This window comes from Equus quagga, chromosome 13 (assembly GCF_021613505.1).
Source record: "Equus quagga isolate Etosha38 chromosome 13, UCLA_HA_Equagga_1.0, whole genome shotgun sequence".
Lineage (NCBI taxonomy): Eukaryota > Metazoa > Chordata > Mammalia > Perissodactyla > Equidae > Equus > Equus quagga.
The window spans coordinates 31,187,159-31,207,139 of NC_060279.1; the positions used below are offsets into that span (position 1 = coordinate 31,187,159).

Sequence of the window (19,981 nt, forward strand, 5' to 3'; positions counted from 1 at the left end):
ATCGGCAGAGCCACCAAGCCGCGGCACTGGGCCTCGCGTTTCAACTTCTGTTCAGTTCTCCTGTAATGGAAAATTGCTTTGTACAAAGCTAGAGTGTTACAGTTCTTTCCAGCGCCCGTCCCCCGCCCCACCCCGCCCCTCGGCAGCCTTCTGATCAGAGGGACAGCGCCCGCAGGAAGGTGGAAGGAGGGTAGTCACGGCTTCTTACTATGTCCTTTGCTTCAAGCCCTGGGCCTGGGTGGTTACTCTTTTCCTTTGGAATGGGACTGGTATCGGGGTCAAAGTGTCCAAATAATTGTGAGTGTCAAGCCCAAGAAGTGATCTGCACAGGATTAGAGTTAACCGAATACCCCCCTGACATACCTCTGGACACCCGGAGGCTGTTCCTGGATGATAACTGCATCACTTTTTTGCCAGCGATGACTCTAGGACTCCTCAGTGACCTTGTTTACTTGGACTGTCAAAATAACCTGATTCAAGAGGTGATGGATTATACCTTCATCGGGGTCTTCAAACTCATCTACCTTAATCTCAGCTACAACAACCTAACCTTGATCTCCCCATACAGTTTCTCCGTGCTCAGCAACCTGGTACAGCTGAACATCTCCAACAATCCTCACCTGTTATCTCTTAATAAGTACACCTTTGCCAACACCAGCTCTTTGAGGTACCTGGACCTCAGAAATACCGGCTTGCAGACCTTGGACCATGCTGCCTTCCACAACATCCTAACACTTCATACCGTGTATCTGAGTGGAAACCCCTGGAAATGCAACTGCTCTTTCTTGGACTTCACCATCTTCTTAATAGTGTCCGATCTGGACCACCCAGGTGAGGGCTTCATTGGGTGTGGGGACGAGGATGTGATGGAGTAGGAGGAATTGGTTCCAGAAAAGATGAAGTCAAAATATGGTTAGGATGGGGAAAGAAAATCTGGGTTTAAGCTGATGATTGAAAGCATTCTTACTGCTCTGCAGGATCCGTCCTTGGGTTGACTGGGGAGGCAATAAGGCTTCGTAGGAAAAGTTCTGGAATAGGAATCCAGAGAGCTGAGTTCTGGTCCCAAACTCAGCACTTACTGGTTGGCTGTCCTTGGGAATGTCAAATTTCTCTGAGCCTCAGTTTCCTCATCCATAAAGTGGAGACGATAATATTACCAAACATAGAGAGTTGTTATGTCAACATAAAATGATATGTTTGGAAATGATAAAGTACTATAATTGCAAAGTAACAAAGTAATAGAGGGACACTGTATTCCATTGGTAAACTATTTTAATCTGTTTAATTCACTGACTGAATTTTTCCAGGATCTAAAAGTAAATTCAATCATTCATAGGCAGTAGAAAATCTAGTAGGAGCGTGATGTATAAAAGAGGAAGTTCAATAGAGATGGAAGGAGGGGCACATGAGCTGCCTGGACAAGGAGGGAGGGAAGGAGAGGAGGTTTCGATAGCTCCTTTGTCTTCAAGATGCTAATCTCATAAGGAGAGATGGCATGAATCAGTGGAGAATGGGTCAACAGTGCCCACTGTACTGAGCAGGGAGATTCCAATCTTAACAGGCAGATTCTCGTCTTACCTGGTAGATTTCCAAGCCAGTTGCTGCCAGTATATCCACTGTCCCCACCTGCCCTCTGCCGTGGCCCTTGGGGCACTCCAGTGCCTCATTCCCTCTCCTTTTCCGTGACCTTACTGTCACATCGTCAACCTCCAAATCTCCTACTCTACCAATATCATTTTCACCCAGGAATGTCAGAGTTTCAGAGAAATGTGAAATAACTCCTCACAGAAATTCCGGAGCCACTGATGTAATTTGGCAAAAGTGGGCTTTGGATAGAAAATCAAACCCTACCAAAATCAGATCTTCTCTCCCTTCCCTGTTTGTTTTTGAAAATATTTTCACACACCAACTTCACTAAAGTCATGCTGAAGCTGCCACGATGAAGTCCCGCCCATGTGGCAATATCCTGGAAAGACTCCTGGCCAAAATGACAGAGTTTAAGGAGAACTAGGGGAACTGAGTGATGACAGCAAGTAAAAATGTGGCCTCCTGGCCTTCCAATGGGCGTGTCTTAAAATGTCTCCCAGGCAGGGCCTGAACTATGGTGAGGCAAGCCAGGCTCCTAGATTGCAAAATTGAAGGAGGCACTGAGAGTGAGGGTCTCCTTAAATTTTGTGCCCTAGGCACCTGGTCCTGCTGCCAGGTGCTTCAACTTGAGTTCGAATAAATAAAAGGCATGAACTTTGTCAGGCCATCTTCTTTACAGTATTAATCCTAAAGGATACAGGAGCAGCTATCTTGGATCGATTACCTTACCTCTCTGTACCACTTTCTCTAGGAGCCAGAGATAATGTCTACTTTTCCCAATGACTGGTGATGTGGTGATTTCTAGAAAGCTCTCTAAAAGAGGGTCAATATTAATCATTCTCATGTGCTAAATGTGCTTCCTAAATGGGGTTCTACCCTGTCAATGTTTAGGTAACTAGCCTGTGGAAGAGCATCATCTTCTCTTGCCCCCTCCCTACCATACATACACATTTACTTTGAGCAGAGTCCCCGAGTTGCCAGGAGGACCTCCTACCCTAGCTGAAAAGGGTGAAGTAGCTTGGCTTCTTCCTTAGACTGTAAAGCTACCACTTCATCTCCCATCAAATCTCTCTTAATCAAATTTCTGGTTACAGAGTTGTGTCTTCTCAAAATTTTCAGGCTAACTACTTTGGATGCCTTGACTCTATTCAATCCAGGATTGCATAGGGATATAAACCAGACCTGTTTCACCTCACGTTTTCAAAAACATCAGAAGGGGTTATCTGTCTTATCAAGTCTGTAAGCTCCTTGTGAATGAAGAGTCTAGGCAAAGCTTTCATCCACTGGCCAGTGGGACCCCCTGACACACACAAACACACACCCCTACGACAGCTAATCTGCTCATCTTTCTCTGTTGTTTGGTGGCCCGGAAGAACCCTCTTAGTCCACTTCAAGCAGAGCTATGATCTCAGTGCTCCAGTTCACTACTATTATCTCTTAAAAACAGTGAGCCAAGGCCAGACATAGAACAATTGATATTTATATAGAGCTTTGCAGCTGCTGAAGTTTTCTCACACATGCTGTCTCGTTTTCTGTGAGTATCATATCAACCCTTAAATTTTAGGCCCTAGGACTGTGGAAGAGGCTAGGTTTGGTATCTGTAGCTCTATCCAATGGACGAGAAAATAAACTGACTTGCCCAAAATCGCAGTTAGTAAATTATAAGAAAATGATTTGAACCTCCTGAGATTTCAAACTCAGATCTTTTTCCATAGACTACTATCTCTCAAATCCTCAAATTACATGATAATTATGATTCTGTAAGTCAGTTTAATTATAAATATAAGTCATGTTATGAGCATATGGCCGCAGCATCTAAATTTCAGCTTTATTTCCTATCTGGCTACGCTTGGAACTCACTCAAGATCATTTTCATTGGATAATAAGCCCTAACCATCATAAACTTATTATGATATGCTTGCATTCCCCTTGCAAATCCAGGTTCACCCCAATCCACCCAAACTCCAAAAGGTTGACTCTAACCTCAGTGTTTGCTTTCCTTTGTGCCTTATTCAGGCTGGTTCTCCCTTCCCATACACACACACACATACAATCACAAACATACACATAAACACATATGCAAACACACATATATACACACATATACAAACACAAAGATATTCCTACACATACATACCATATTTATATATATACACATCTACTCACATACATACACACCCATATATTACATGCATATAGCACATACACACACATAAATGTAGAGACACACACCCATACATGAACAGACACACATGTACACATAAAGTTGAACACACACACAGTAAAATTCACTAGATACTTCTCTTCCCCCTTAGCGAGACCTCAGCATTATGGAAGATATTTATTTTGTGAAACTCTCATACAATGATTTGTGGTCTCTTTTGGGTGAAAATGTCTTTGCTATTGACAAACACTCTTGGTGAACTCTCAACCTCAAGCCAACCTATTATACCACATTTACTATCAAAATGGTGGTCTTTGGCGTGGTCTAGAATGGAGTCCGCACATCTCTCTCCATGTGATCACATTTCAGGATATAGGAAGGGTTTCTATGAAATAATCTGAGTAACTTGGTTGTTTATAAATCAGAATCCAACTTAAATATTGGTTTCATTTTAGACCCAGGGAGACACTGAACCTTAGTGTTGGGAAATTTTACCTGTGAAGCAGCATTAAGTCAGTAGGACAGTGGAATGCCAGTATATAGAGCCCTTGAAAAGAAAGGCAATGAAGTAAGAGACTTCTATACGACCACTCAGTTCATCTGTTCGTCCATTTAAATATTTATTGAGCACCTATATGTGCCAAACCAGTGCTCATAGAGGTAACTAGCCAAGAAGCCTGGGGTTGTGTATGGAGACTCATATGACTGTGGGTCATCTGCACCATATGTGTCCCATATCAGAGGGAGGAGTGAATTCTTGGGAAATCCAATTAGCCAAGATTAATTCTACAACAGTGGAGAACCTTGAAGGAAGCCAAGGTCCAGGAAAAAAATGGAGAGGTCTTAAAACAAAAGACATGAAGGCAATAATATGTCCTTCCCCTAAGTCACATTATGGGTAAGGTGACCCCCCATGGTGGGGCTGTAGAAGAGGCAAAATGTTCCATTCATCTTATTTCATTATAAGGCCACACCGAATTGTAATATTGAAACTTTCCAATATCAGCAAGAGATTTGGTGCCATTACCAAAAGTCTTCTCATCAAAAGAAACCCTCTAATGATATACTCACCAGATGCACTGAAAACTAATCAGTCCTCAAAGAGTTCACATATTCACTTTCCAAACTTGAAAATTATGGCAGAAATGGAGGTATGTTGTAATGTGCCAGCTGCAAGGTTGCTCTCGCAAGCCCTGATCAACAGAGAGTTAAAACAGACCCACAGATTCCTTTTCCTTTTTGGCCCCGGTCAGCACATAGGAGGACGAATTCCTGGCTGGAACTGTAATTTTCCAGTCATTAATGCTATTTGAAGATGAGAGTGACAATTGAGCTCTTCCCAGGATGGAGTTCCCCAGCAGGACAGGGTTCAATGCCTCTCAGGAAGCTTTCAAAAACTCATGCAACTCTAAGCTCCTGGACATAAGGAACCTGGCCTCCTACATCCCCTTCCCGTCCACCCCCAAAGTCTGGTCCGCTACTGTACAACAAAATTTTCTGCAGCAATGGAAATGGTCTGTATCCTCGCTATCCAGTACAGTAGCCACTAGTTACATGTGGCTATTGAGCTCTTGAAATTTCGCTCATGGAACTGAATTTTTTATTTTATTTCATTTCAATTCACTTAAATAGCCACATAGATGGCCAGTGGCTACCATATTGGTCAGGGCAGCCTTTTAACATAGGATGCTTATGCTGGAACTTTAGAATCCAGCCCCTCACAGGTAGGTGGCTGTGGAGCTAAGCCCAGCCTGGAGATCTCCTGAGATCCAAGTTCAACGTTTTCCCCCAATGCCATGATATCTCCTGACTATCGGGCAGATCACAGTCCGTTCAACTCTGAAACATTGATGTTCCTTATGTGCCCAACATTGTATTACAAGGTTGGGGTGCTTTTATCACAGAGAATGAAGTCGTAATTCCTGTCTTTAATAAGACAATCTAAAGATACAAGAGAGAGTAAATAGAATTAAAAGCCAGGAAGTCCCATCCTGGTCCAAGCAATGCCACTGTGTGATTTGGGGCAAGTCATTTCCCCTCTCTGAGTCTCACTTGTCTTTCAAATAAGGGAATAGGATTAAATACTCTCTAAGGCCATCTGAAGACCTAAATAGAAAGATAAGATGCACTTAGACCAAGTAAGAGGAAAGTAAAGAGGGTCAGCAAACAGGGTCCCAGATGGGAAAGTTCATGATGAGTAAGTGCAAGGTGGAAGTGTTCCTAGGGATGAGGGCTACGATCACGTTATTAGGAAGTGCAATCAAGAAGCAGGCAGCCTCTAACTCCTGCCTTCTCCCACTTCCTGTCTTAAGCAACCTCTACTTCACTTGAACAATGCCTCCATCCCCAAAGGACTCAGTGCCCTGGACTTTCCTCCTAGGCCTGGCCTGCTGAATCAGTGGTCCTCAAACTCTGATGAGCACAAGAATGCTGGACCCCACACCCAGAGATTCTGATTCAGTGAGCTGTTGGCACAGGCACTCCTTAGGCCCCATTTTGAGAACCCTACGACAATGGCCTGTGTTCTAGATCTACAGTGGCTGCTCCAACTGCCTAATAAATTGATTTGCACTGAGACGTTAGTGACTAATAATGTTTTAATATGTCTCCCTCAAAGGGTATTTGCAATTTGACAGGGAACAACCAGAAACAGTGAGAATTCAGAAAGTGACAGGCCACCAGGGGTAAAAGTGGGGGTAGTTTCAGGACAGAGGGGCTGAATCCTTAGGAAGTCTTGCTTGAGCCCGATGGTAGGGCCCACAAATCAAGGAGGAGTCTGGGCAGGAGTGCTGCAGAGGCAGGGGGACAAAGCCACTCAGGGACAGCTGTAGGGAGCAGATGGGTTGGGTCATGTGCTGTTTCAGGTCCAAGTCATTTTGAGGGCATTTTGAGCAAAGAACATCTTAGTTTCATTCTGAGGCTATTTCATCCTGTATTCAAGGCTGCTGTAATACGATAATGGCCCTATTTCAACCTACCAAATACAAAGTCATCTACGACTGTGCCAAAAGCTAGATTTCCAGAATGAATTCAGGTCCTCACACTCTTCTGCTATTAATGCTAACCCATCTCCTCCATCAGGGAAATTGCAGTAAAGACCAGATGCCAAAAAGGGGGACAGCTGGGCAGCAGACATTTCCAAGGCTGTCAACTGCTCTGCTACCATGTCTCTCCTACCTCATCACAAACCCCCTGGCCTTATGGCTCTCTCCTGCTGCGAGCCAACGGAGCAGCCTCATGAGGCCAATGAGGGGGCAGAGAGGGGTGCAACAGGGTCAGTGATCCCTAAACCATCTAGAAAATCCGAGAAGGGTTGGGGGTGGCAAGGCTGCGCAGTTCAGAAAGGATCCTGGGCAATTCTCATACACTCCCTAACTCAACCTAGTTGGGATCCCTGAAAGTAGGTGATCTAAAATTCCTTTAAGCTCAGAAATGCCAGGCCTCTATCTATGACCCCTCTGGTCACCCATCACCACTCAGGCCTCTGGAAGGCAGTGGTGGGTGCAAGGCTAGCCAAAGAAGCCAACCCCAGTTTCCTTGTCCCTAGAGGTGAAGAAGTGCCCAACCTGGAGGTAATCCAGCAAAGCGTGGATGCAGCTAGAAAGAGAAAGAGGGATCCAGCCATGAAAGGCATTTGAATGATTTTCTGGGGAACATGCAATGTATCCTGAGAAGCTTTGGGAGGCAGGCAAGCCTGGATGCAGGGCTAGGAGGCTCCTGTAGGCATCCAGGCAAGAGAGCATGGTGGCCTATAGCAGCAGTGGGGATGAAGAGGCATAGACAGGTCAGAAGGAATCCTTTAGAAGGTAGGAGCAACAGGACTTGAGACTGAGCTACGCCCTCTCACAGTTCTCTGTACTCCCTTTGTCACTTTTGGCAGAATTCTAATTAATTAATAGATTTGTATTAATTTAACCTCTGTCTTCTCCGATAGACAGGAAAGTCTATGAGAACAAAGAGCATATCTGAATTTTCAGAAACTAGCTCAAGTCCTGACACAGAGAAAATGCTCAATAAATATTTATTGAGGGAAAGAATGAATAAATGAGATGTGAAAAATAAAGGGAAAGAAAAAAATCAAGGATAACTCCCAAAGCTTTGGCTTGGACAACTGTGGGGGCTTCATTGAGATAGATGCTCTTGGGGGAGAGGCAGTGAGGAGGTTAGGGGAGAAGCCAAGTCCCCTCTTGAGCGTGGTGAGTGGGAGGTCCCTGCGAGCCAGTATGCATTTGGATGTTCTGACCAGAAATTCAGAATAGAGAACACAGAATAAAATATATATTTGGGAATCATCAGCTCACTGGTGACCACTGAAACCAAACAAAGGATAAGATCAACCAGGGAAAAAGTTTAGACTGAGAGAGTAATAGGGCAAGGACAGAAGCTTTGGAGAGTGCCACCATATTGAAGAATCAAATAAGAAGAGCAAGCTGTGAAGTAATCTGGGCAGGAGCAGCCAGAGAGGAGAAAGGAAATTAGAGAAGGGTAGATTCATAGTAGATTCATGGAAGCCAAGGGAAGAAAGTGTTCCAAAGAATGGAAGCAGGTCAGATAAGGATGGAAAAGTATCCATCAGATTTAGCTACCAAGAGGTCCCTGATGTCTTGGACAGTTCCAAGGGCATGGTGGGAGTGGACACCAGACAACGATGGGTAACCAACTGAATGACAAGGAAGAGAAAGAGCAGAGGAAACAGTGTAAAGTCTTCTAGGAAGGGTGGCTGTGGATTAAAGGAGGTGGGATGATAGCTGAGGGGAAACACATAAAGGGAATACTTTTTTAGGAGAAAAGAGATGCAAGTATGTGTTTATCTGCTGATGGGAAGGAGTCAAGGCAGGGCAAAGACATGGGGTGGGGGTGAGGGGTAACTGATGGGGTGAAGCCCCCAAGGAGGCAGGAGTGGATGGTCTCCAGAACCTAATGGAGGGGTAAGCCTGAATGGGGAAAGACACCTCCTCTGGAACTCCAAGAAGGAAGTGAGGGTAAGTACGCGGGCGTGAGTGTGAGCATGTGGAATTGAGGGACCCACAACAATTTTATCAGTGAGATAAAAGACAAAGAATGACTTTATATCTAGAGAAATACACAGTTTCACATGATGTTTTCTATGATGCTTCTGGTAACACCAACCAAATTAGGTGATTGGAAAATATCCCTTTGTTCTTGAGATGATCACACTCTAGTTGAACAGGCAAAACTAAGATGGGCTCTGGATTCAGACTACCTGGTTTTTAATCCTGCCTCTGTCACTTAACAAGTGCATGACCTTGAGCAATGGTCTCCATGAGACCCAGGTTTCTCATCAGTAAAATGGAGATAAATTAGTACCTATTTCTTTGAGTTGCTGTGGAAGTTAAATGAAATAACTCACATGAAGATTTTAGAGGGGCACATAGTAAGTGCTCAACTAACGTTAGCTATCGTTGTTGTTGTTACGACTCTTAAAGAAAGTGAAGAGCCCGGTTGCCTGTTGGTGGCTCCGGGTGTCACATGGGATGCAGAGAAAGGGGAGAGCAGTGTGGGTTGACAGGGTAAATGGTGCTGTGATGCTGCCCTTCTGCTGGGGTGCATCGTCCACAGGGAGTCCAATTCGGGGGCCCCTAGCGCTATTGGGGTGGGGGAGGGTGTTATAAAACTTTCAAAATGATAACATTGTGTAAAAACACCTACCCCATGCTTGACCCATATACGATGCTATCTCTTTTGATCAGAATAGTGGTGGATTTGGTCTCCCCTTCAACCCAAATAAAGGAACAACTAAGACATCTGATACACCCAATTAAAACATAGTTAAGACTAAAAAGTCATGTTGAACAAACTCTTGTAATTTTAAATACAGTTTCTTCTAACAGCTATGAGACTTTGGCCACAGCATTTGGTCGAGGTGAGCCCGCGCTTCATTAACCCTATTGGACATTCACACATGGGTGAGGAGCCCAGCCTGGCACCTGAGGGCACTTACTGCACCAGTAGTTACTGAGCACCTACTGGGTGTCAGGGCCTGGGCCGGCCACTAGGCATACAGCTATGAACAGAAACAGACATGCTCTCATGGAACTTACATTCCAGTTGAAAGGGAATAAATAAACAAATACATGACATAATGTCAAGTAATGGTAAGTGCAATAGAGGAACACAAGGTAAGGCGAGGGAAAGAGTGTGCCTGGGACTGAGGACAAGGCAGATACTTTAGGTTGGACGGTCCTAAGGAGGTGACATGTGAGCAGAGAACTGAATAAAGTGAGGGGACAAGCCATGGAAATATGAGGCAGGGTGGAGGGGGCTTTCTAGACAGAGGGAAGAGCAAATGCAAAGGCCCTGGGGTAGAATGAGCTCGATAGAATAGAAGATGAGTATGGCTGCAGCAGAGTGAAGGAAGGAGAGAAAGGTAAGAAGTGAAATGGTAAATTAGTCAGAGGCCAGATCATATAGGACCTGGAGGCCACAGAGAAGCTTTTGATTTTATTTTGTGTGCGACTCAAGAAAGGATTTTGAGCAGTGACAGGATCTATGATTTACAGATGGCTCCCACTGCTAGATAGAGAGAGACTGTGGGGAAGGCAGGGGCATGAGTGAGGAGGCTATCACAGTTCAGGAGGAGAAGACGGTGGCTTAGCCCAGGGTAATGGTCCAGATGATGAGAAAAGGTAAGAATCAGGATCTATTTTGAAGGCACCACTAACAGGATTGGCTCACGGCTTGAATATGGGATGTGAGAGAGGAAGCAAGGACTCCCAAGATTCTGCCTGGGCGATTGGTAAACGGTGGTGCCCTTCTGCTACTGAGCTTTTCTAAATTGCCTGTTATCCATGAGGACAACTGTCCACTATCTGGATTTTTCTGAGCAGATGGGTAGTTATTAAGTAGGTTCAGCTCTAGGCCAAACTGAGAGCAAACTAGCATTTGCCTTTAGTTTCCGAGAACCCCCTGGTACCTCCCCCAGCCCTGCCATGCAGCTGGATCCCCTCCCTCATCAAAACCTACTCAAGAAAGGTGGGTAGGGCTCAAGTCATTGTCTTCTTTTTCCGAAGACTTTACACTTTAAGCCTTATCTTGTTGGTGGAATGAAAAGTTTTAGCTCCTGCTGACCGAATTCTGGGTACTGACAAGCACATGAGAAAGTATTACAAGGAAAAGGGGTCTTTCTACCTCTAAATCATGCCCATATACAACCACTTATGCAAAATACCAGTCTGTAGCCTAAAGCACCTTTAAAGCACAGGAATAATCCGGTTGAACTTGCTGAATTTCAAGGTCTTTTCTACAATGTTCCAAGAGTCTATGAATCGCGTTTAACCTTTACAAAAATATAGACTCTTTATGCAAGGAAAAAAACTGTATCAGCTAGGAACTGTACTGCCCAAACCCAAATCATCCCGATCTTTAAGGTTTCAAGATGCCAGCGTTGGTTTAGACTAGGAGTCAGCACATGCTTCCTATAAAAGGCCAGATAGTAAATGTTTTAGGCTTTGTGGGTTTCTGTTGCAACTACTCAACTCTGTTATTTGTAGTGTGAAAGCAGCCATAGAAAATACGTAAATGAATGGGCATGGCTGTGTTCCGATAAAACTTTATTTACAAAAATAGGCAGAAAAACACGCAGCAGGCTCGATTTGGCCCCTGGGCTATAGTTTACTGAACGCTGGCTTATGCTATCGTGGGAAGACAGCTGAGCAATGAGAAAGACACGCTCTAGGTAGGCAGAGGTAGACGCCAATGCCGGGGCTAGAAATGCTCAGAGGACAATGCCTGAGGGTCTGAGAGGGGGCCTTGCTGGCCAGTTGGCTTTGGTGCTGTTGGGCTGCTATGCGACCCAATCTAGGTTCCCTTGGGGGAGTCATCTCTTCTGGGCCATCCACAGTATGGCCGTGTATAATAGTGATCCTTTCCAATTGCAATCGGGGAAGCTGTCCTACACAGCAAGGCCAAAGGCACAAGAGTTTAAGCACTGCTGTATGAGATCAGATCACTAATCCACCCAATCTCTCCCATATGCATGCAACAGACATTTATTGAGCATCTACTGTATGCCAGGCACTAGGGATACAAAGGTGGTCAAATGGGGTCTCTGCTTTCAAACAGTTCTCAAACAGTAATTGGGGAACAATAATAACAACCTTTCACCATCGTGCCTGCAGCACTTGCCTCCTCACACTCGTCCCCGTCCGCACTTACCGTCATTTCCTTCTCTGCAGTCTCAGAGGACAGAAGAGGTGACCCTTCCCAGCTCCAGGCCAACCCCTCCATTTAGTCCTGGAGACCATCTGTTCCTGCCTCCTCCAGGACTTCACACCCCTTAGCTCACTGAATCCTCCCCAAACTCTCACGAGGTAAGCAGGGACTAGAGTCCGCCTAGTACAGAGTCGTCCAAGGCGGCAAGAGGTTAGCCGACCCAGCCATGGTCTTCTGTCTCCCCACATTCCCTTTCCTCTAGCTGAGCATGATGCCAATGATGTTGACCCCTAGGGATGTTAATAACAAACAACACTTAATTTATTCAACAAACATACTTTGAGCTCTAGAACGTGTTAAGCACTGTTCTAGATGTTGGGGATGCAACAGTGAACAAAACAGAAAAACAAATCCATGTCTTCCTGGAGTTCATAATCTAGTGAGTGGAGGCAGACAAATGAATAGGTGGGAAATCCACCTCCTTGACAAATACATAACTTAGCTGGAGGGAAAAATAAGAAAGAAGACAAAGTCCTGTACATCTAATGATGTCCAGGCAGTGCTCGCTTTGGCAGCACATGTACTAATGATGCCCAGGCAAGCTGGAGCCGAATGAGGAGAAACGGGGGAATTGACCTTTCTCTGGGTGCAAGGTGGAAGTTTCAGGACAAAGTGCTTAAGCTGATAGAAGCCGGTGCTGTGCTCTCAGGGGTAGCTGCAGTTTAACAGAGAGAAGAGGCTCCAAATTCCGTCCACTCACTTTCTGTTGCCACCACCTGGAGGCTTGACCCTCCGCTCAGCCCAGACAGTTCCTGAGCAAGCACGCTGGTGCAGGGGGCTCAGGGCAGCCTGCGCTTGGCTCCCCTGGGGTGCCAAATCCTGGGAACCTGCAGCAGACTGCAAGGCAGAACTGTGGTCCCTTCTGCAGGCCAAGAAAAGGGACAGTTTCTCTTATAACCCTTGGGTTCAGACTGGTTTTCTGAAAGGGCAGCGTCCTGGGCTCCCGCACTAATAGGTGTGGTTCTGGGCCAAAGAAAGTCTTCGCCTGCTTTCATCTGATGCTGGCAGACAGGTTTTCTGCCTGTGAGCAACATGCCATGTGTGGAAATAAACAAGGGGGTAGTTTATGTTTCCATAGGAAATATTTGCAGGAAGAATTTAAACATTAATGACACCTGTAATCGTACCTGGGAGATTTAACTGGAGCAAATGCCCTGGGCCCACAGAGTGGGGCGGATGGAGGGATAACATAAGGTCTAGTCACCGCTGGGTAATGTGAACGAAGGCCGTGGAGTTGTGCAGTGTACAGCATACACAACAGTACCTGGTAGCCTTTTGTCAGTGGCAAGGAGATCAAGAAAGCCAGAGAGGGAATAATTGATGAACAATTTATTCATTCTGTAGCATGGGAATAATTAAAACTATCTGGTGGGGTGGTCAAGAGTAGAGTTTAATTTTGTAAACCACCTTATATGGTGCCTAGCACATTTCAGGCACTCCAGGATCACTAGATGGGTCTGTAATCTCTAAAGTCATCATACCAGACTAGGAAAAAATGTTTGACTAACAGACTGAAAAAAAAGGAATGAAATAATAAATAGAGGGCAAGAAAGTAGAAAGAAAGGGACATAAAATAAGTGGGACAAATGGAAAACAAATAGTTAATCCAAATATATCAGTCTAACATTAAATGCTAATGGACTGATTAAAATACAAAGTTTGCTAGATTGGATGAAAAAAAAACCCCAGCCACATGCTGCTTAGAAAAATATGCCTTAAATACAGGAAGATAGAAAGATTAAAAGTAAAAGGATGGGAAAAGATACATAATGCAAACACTAACAGAAGAAATTTGATACAGCCATTCGAATGTCAAAGTAGACTTCAAGGCAAGAAGCCTTACTGGAGATAAAGAGAAGCGTTGATCAATGAGGAAAGGGGAATCTACCAGAAAGATGTAACAGTTATAACTTTGTATGCCTCTAGTAACATAGTTTCAAATATGTAAAGCTTGACAGAACTATATGGAAAAATAGACAAATGCACAATCAGAACTGGTGACTTTAATCTACTGCTCACCGTAACTGACAGACAACTAAGGGACTAATCTTGACTAAGAGACAACAGTTTTTTAAAAGTCAAAGTCAATAAAAAGTCAAAAAAGATAAAAAGCCAATAAAGATAGAAACTCAATAAAGATATATATCTTCATAAAACCACAACCTATGTGACATACATTGAACAATGTACCCAGCGAGGATCGAATACACATTTTTTTCAGTGCACATGCAAAATGTATTAAAATTGACTTTTTGCTCAGCCATAAAGCAAATTGTCAATAAATTTCAAAGGATTGAAATCATGGAGAGTAGGTCTCCACAGTAGCATTAAACTAGAATTCAATAATAAAAATATTACTAGAAAATCCCCAAACATTTAAAAATTAAGTAGTTCTTTTAATGAATGATAGCTCTTATTAACAAGAACAGTAATGATCAGACATGGATTACACATTCAAGAGCGAAAAGTCTGTTTCATCGTGGAGAAAAAACGCACCTCTTTTCTGACCGATAACCACCAAACAAGGTAGAAGGTGACAGATTCAGTAAGAGTGATACGAGGAAATGCTGTAGACGAGTTCAGGAGTGGCAACAATCACTTGTCCTCTGAGCTATGAGGATGAGGGGTTGAGGATGGGCTCTTAAGAGTAGATGCGTTTACGCTAGACCTTGAAAGATAGGAAGGACTTGATCACGCAAAAATTGAAGGAAGAGGCATTTGATGCAAAAAGAGCAGTGTCAAGGGCTCTGAACGCCAGGCCAGGTGGTCTGGATGTTATTCGGAGGTCCAGAGGGGAGTCAGAAGAGGGTTTTGAGCCACAGCGTGCCTGGGATGAGCTGTGCTTGCGTAAGGGAAACCTGGCAGGAGGGTGTGAAATGGCCTGGAGCTGGGAAATGAGGAAATGGTGGAGACACAGAGAGCCCGCACCTTGGCAGTATCAGGGAATGGGGAGGGGGAGAGAGAATGGGGCAGTAGAGAAACCCTCCCCCCAGAACCACCCACATCCCTCACTTAAGAGCAGCCTAACAATGCATTAAAATCACTGCCTAATTGCTCCTTTCAAGGTAATGCTCCGTGATGGGGAAATGTGCGTTTAATGTTTAGTCTCATCTCTGCCACCCAAGCCCCAATTTAAGAGCCCAATTTTTTAAAAATAGAATGAGATAAACCCTCCTAGACACACCTCAGACCCTCAGAATCCCACAGTTTCCTTTCTCAAATACATCTTTCTTTGTATATTCCCATGCCATGTCTCTGATAGTTTGGGCAGGTGACCTGAGCTCTTCCCATAGAATTCCTGAGTTTCCAGGAGCCTCCCCTGCTCCTCACCAGTCCCATTCTGGGACCTCCTGGGCCTCAAACCAGGTGACTGGAGAGAGGTCTAGAGGTGTAATTATGTTCCTGCCCCTTGACAGCAAGATGAAATGGAGGCCCAAGGCCCCAACGCCTTTGCCTGTACTTGAGAGCAATCCCACGGGACAGGGTCACCCTGAGGGCCACCATCCCAGAGTCATTCTAGAGAGGGGCTTCCTCCCCTCCTTTCCTCTGTAATCATCGCAAATGGCAGATGTGACAGGCCCTGTGCTGGCTTTCCCTCCTCTGTCTACCGCCTCCTCCAAGAGTGAGTCCTAACAGCATCATCTTTCACACCATTTTCCTGAAAGGAACAAACGACTTCACCGGAGGGGCCCTGACACAGAAGCAAGGTACAGGGAATATGTCCAGCTTGGAGCAGACTCAGAGAGCACTTGGTCTGGTCAGCTCTTGCCAGCCGCCCAAACCCAACTGCCTCCACCCCCGTCAGCTCCCTTCTGTATCCCTTTCTCTAATTCTCCTAATTCTAGCTCCAGTCTAAGCCCGATTTCCCTAACTTCCGTGGTCACCTAGTCTGGAGTTTCTACCCTAAAGCTTAGAGGAAGCTTCTGTCCACACTAGCTTCTGTTCGTGTCTCCCACTTCTGCCAAACAAGCTCAGATAGCTCAGTCCGGTATTCTGTCTTCTGTCTCCTGCCTAGATCGTGCAGGTTATCTCAAATCTTCAAATTGTTAAACCTATCGGAGCCTCAGTTTCCTTATGTGTAAAACAAGGATGACACTATGATGTACTCCAAGGCTGTTATAAGAATTAAACAAGATAACATTTGCAAATCACTCAGTGTGTAGTAAGAGGTTAGTAAATATTAGTCGCTTTTATGATTTTGATGGTGGTTGTCTCAAGCCCTGGTCTCAACCCTGAGTTTAAGCTCATTTATCTAATGCCTGCTGTATATATTCACCTGGACGCCTCACAAGGCACCTCAGCACCAGCATGGCGGAGTATACAGAGCTGGATACAGGCAGGGCTGAGGACAGAGCAAGAGTATTCTGTGGAACTACTGTGCACCAGGCACGGCAGCCTGCCTTCTCATCCGCGGCAATGACATCCTCTCCACTACTCTGAGAACAGGTGTCATTCTCGGCACTTGTAAGATGAGGAAATGGGATTCAGAGAAAGAATCAGGTATCCTACAAAACTTTACAACCTTAGTAAAGGACAGAGTCTGGATTTGATGCCTGGTCTGTCTGGCTCCAGAGCCCACTTTGTTTTCTGTTATATACTAAAATCCACGGTGCTCAGTATGGGAAGGTGCTCAGAGAAGTAGCCAGGCAGCTGAGTCAGCTGCTAAAAAGGACGGAAGACTTCTGTAGATCGTGTGATCAGCCAGGGAGGCCAACATCACCACTAGAAGCAGAACTGTTTCCCTTATTGGTTCTCTCTGTCCCCTGAGCCCCCCAACCCCCGATTTCTCCTGGGTGGCAGGTGGGGGCACACAGCGAACACATAGTAGGCATTTTCAGGGAAACTCGTCCCTCCTGAGAGTCGAGCCAAGTGGTGCGTGATGCCCTTGGGTGGTCTCTGGCTGGGCTCAGGCACAGGAGAAGGGAAAGAGACAAGTTGAAGGGGGCAGGTGGGGGTCAAAAAGAGGGGAGAGAGGGAGACGATGAACATCTGTGGAGGTCTGTGGAGTGTCCACACTCCATGGCGATTTTGCTTAAGCTTCCAGCCTCCCAGCTCCTGTTGTGGTCTCTCATTCCTTGAGGATCCTTAAGAAGCAAAGTCCATTGTCAGGAGGTGACGTGAAAGCAGCTAAGACCATGTCAAGAAGCAGCCCAGGCTCAGGACCTCTCAAACTTGAATGTGCCCACAGATCACCCAGGGGTCTTAGTAAGATGCAGATTAGGATTCAGAGGGTTGGTAGCAGTACCTGAGATTCTGCATTTCTAATGAGGTACAGGTGATGCCAATGCTGCTGACTCACAGACCACACTTCGAGTAGTGAAGGTCCAGACAGCCTCTCCAGGTCCCCTTTGGCCTTAGGACCCCAGGAGTTCTGCTGTTTCCGCACTCTGCCTGCTATGTTTTTCCTCATAGATGATGCAAATGCCACGTGCGTGGAGCCCACAGAGCTGGCAGGGTGGCCCATCACACAGGTGGGGAACCCGCTCCGGTACATGTGCATCACACACCTGGACCGCCAAGACTACATCTTTCTGCTGCTCATCGGCTTCTGCATCTTCTCCGCGGGCACTGTGGCCGCCTGGCTCACAGGCGTGTGTGCCGTGCTCTACCAGAATGCCCTCCGCAAGTCGAGCGAGGATGAGGCTGAGGACGAGCACGGGCAGAGGGTGGAAGTCAGCAGGACGATTTTTCCACATAGTGCTGACTCAGGCCATGATGGGTTCCCTCAGCTGATTTAGTTGTCAGAGAACACTCTCTGTTACATTTTTCTCAGGCCCCCTGCCTTCTCTCTCGCCCTCCCCTTCCTACTCCCTCAGTGCTGTCTTGGATATTGAAACCTATTAGTAAAATAAATAAAATGTTTGGTGGCCATTTCACAGGTTGGTCCTTTTCCTCTCAACCAGCCTACGGGCATGTCCTTGAGTCCAGCAGGATGATGTAGATCAGAGTCTAGAAAAGTCTAGAAAAGCTATTGGATTCATCTAAATGCTGAGGAAGCCCACCCCAAAAGCAGGCCAACTCATATTTAATGAGCTCCAACTATGCCCCTAAGCTAAGTGCTGGAGGGAGGGATACGAGAAATACAAGATTTAAGATCTGTCCTCAGCAAACAGCAAACAATTTGGGGGAAAGTCAAGATTAATATGAATCAAATGGAAAAGAATACCAGGCACAATGACAAGAACTGACATTAATGGAATATGTCCATGGGCCATCTTTATATCCATCTCATAATTATCACAACAATCCTATAACATTGTCACAACAATCCTATAACATTGATATTACTTCTTAGTGAAAAATTGAGGCCTGCACAGGTTAAACAAGTGACCGAGGTCACCCAACCGGTCGGCAGCACAGCCTCCCAAAGTCCACATTTTTTCCTTTACACAGAGCTGCCTCCTTAGGAAATGTGTGGCAACATAACCAGCTCATCAAGTTTGGACAAAACAAAGGAGTGAGGCATGCAGAGGTGGCCCACTGACTGAGGCCTTACCAAGAACCCAGCCTCAGACCCAGCTTGATACACGTTTCTTCGCCCAGTCAACACTCACAACAACCAGGTCAGGTGGTCGTTGTTCCCTTCATTTTTCTGAAGCTCAGAGAAGCTAAGGAACCAGCTCAAGATCACACAGTTGATAAGCAGCAGAGCAATTGCTGGACACCATGCTGCCTGCCCCCAAATCCTGTGCCCTGTGTACTATGTGCTGCTGTCTTCCATGGGGTACTACAGGGAATAGCCAAGTATACACCAGTGGGGTCCAGCTCTCAGGGCGGCTCAGAAGAAGGGAAAGGGAGCAGAGGACAGGGGTGAGTCAACCCAGGCCCAAAGGCCATTCCAGGCTTTCCCTCACTCTCTACCCAGATCAAGTATGCTCATGTTCAAGACTCAGATCAAAGCCGCCACTCATGAAGCCAGCTGTCCCTAAGCCTCCAACCAAATCTGTTTTAACCTCTGCAATTCCACTGTGAATCGCATGTAACTCCCACCAGTTTGTCTGGCGCAATGGTTATGAGCATGAGCTACGTTCCTGTCCCCACTTCCATCCTTACCTCTGTGTGAACTTGGGCTTCCTATTTGTAATGACCTTGAGCACAGAGACCGCCTGTTATTCTCTATTGCCACAGCACAGAGGGTAGTGCCTTACACAAAGTAGGGGCTCAACTAACATTTACTATTGCTTTCTGTTCAAATCCCAACCCAACAGTCATTCCTACTCTGTGATCCGGATTGTGACCGTGGGCAAATTATTTAACTTCTCTGTGCCTCCGTTTATTCATCTGTAAATGGCACTCATTCTAGTGCTCACATATAGGGACATTGTGAGAATAAAATGAATAGCAATTATAATCAGATATCCCAGAAGAATTTTAGACAGAAAAGTTACAAAGATAGCACAGGGTTCCCATATACCCCTCACCTAGTTCCCCCAAAAGTTATCTCACAGTGGTGCACCTGTCAAGAAACTAACATTGGAATACTACTATTAACTAAACTTCAGACTTTATTTGGATTTCAGCAGTTTTCCTCCAATGCCCTTTTTCTGTTCCAGGATCCAATCTAAGCTACTGCATTTGCATTTAGGATATTCTTAAAAATAATAATACATCTAACATTTATTGGGCACTTTGTATGCCAAGCATTTCTCTAAGGGCTTATATATATCAACTCATTTAATTACTACAATAATTTTGCAAGGGGGGTATATTATTATTATCCCCATTAGGTAATGAAATTGAGGCTTAAGAGGTCAAGCAACTTGCTCAACATTACACAGCTAGTAAGAGCAGAAGTCAAACCAACTCTGTCTGACTATAGACTGTCCCCCCAAACCACTGCTCAATACTCTTTCAGGAATTCAACTACCCTGAAAGTCTTAGGAAAAGAAATCTGAATTGGAGCTTTTACAACAGCCGCTCCTCTAAGATCTCCTGGATCTTTCCACCAAAAGAAATAGACCCAGCACCTACTCTGCCTGGCCCCGAGGAGAGCACGAT

General features: G+C 45.3%; 1 protein-coding gene across 1 annotated transcript; it reads left to right on the forward strand.

Moving 5' to 3' along the window:
* The first annotated feature begins 209 nt into the window (after positions 1 to 209).
* On the forward strand, positions 210 to 17,721 carry LRRC52 (leucine rich repeat containing 52). Its single transcript, XM_046681444.1, has 2 exons — positions 210 to 831; positions 17,396 to 17,721. Exons 1-2 carry the CDS (start codon positions 210 to 212, stop codon positions 17,719 to 17,721), a joined length of 948 nt encoding a protein of 315 aa, XP_046537400.1.
* Positions 17,722 to 19,981: the final 2,260 nt, after the last annotated feature.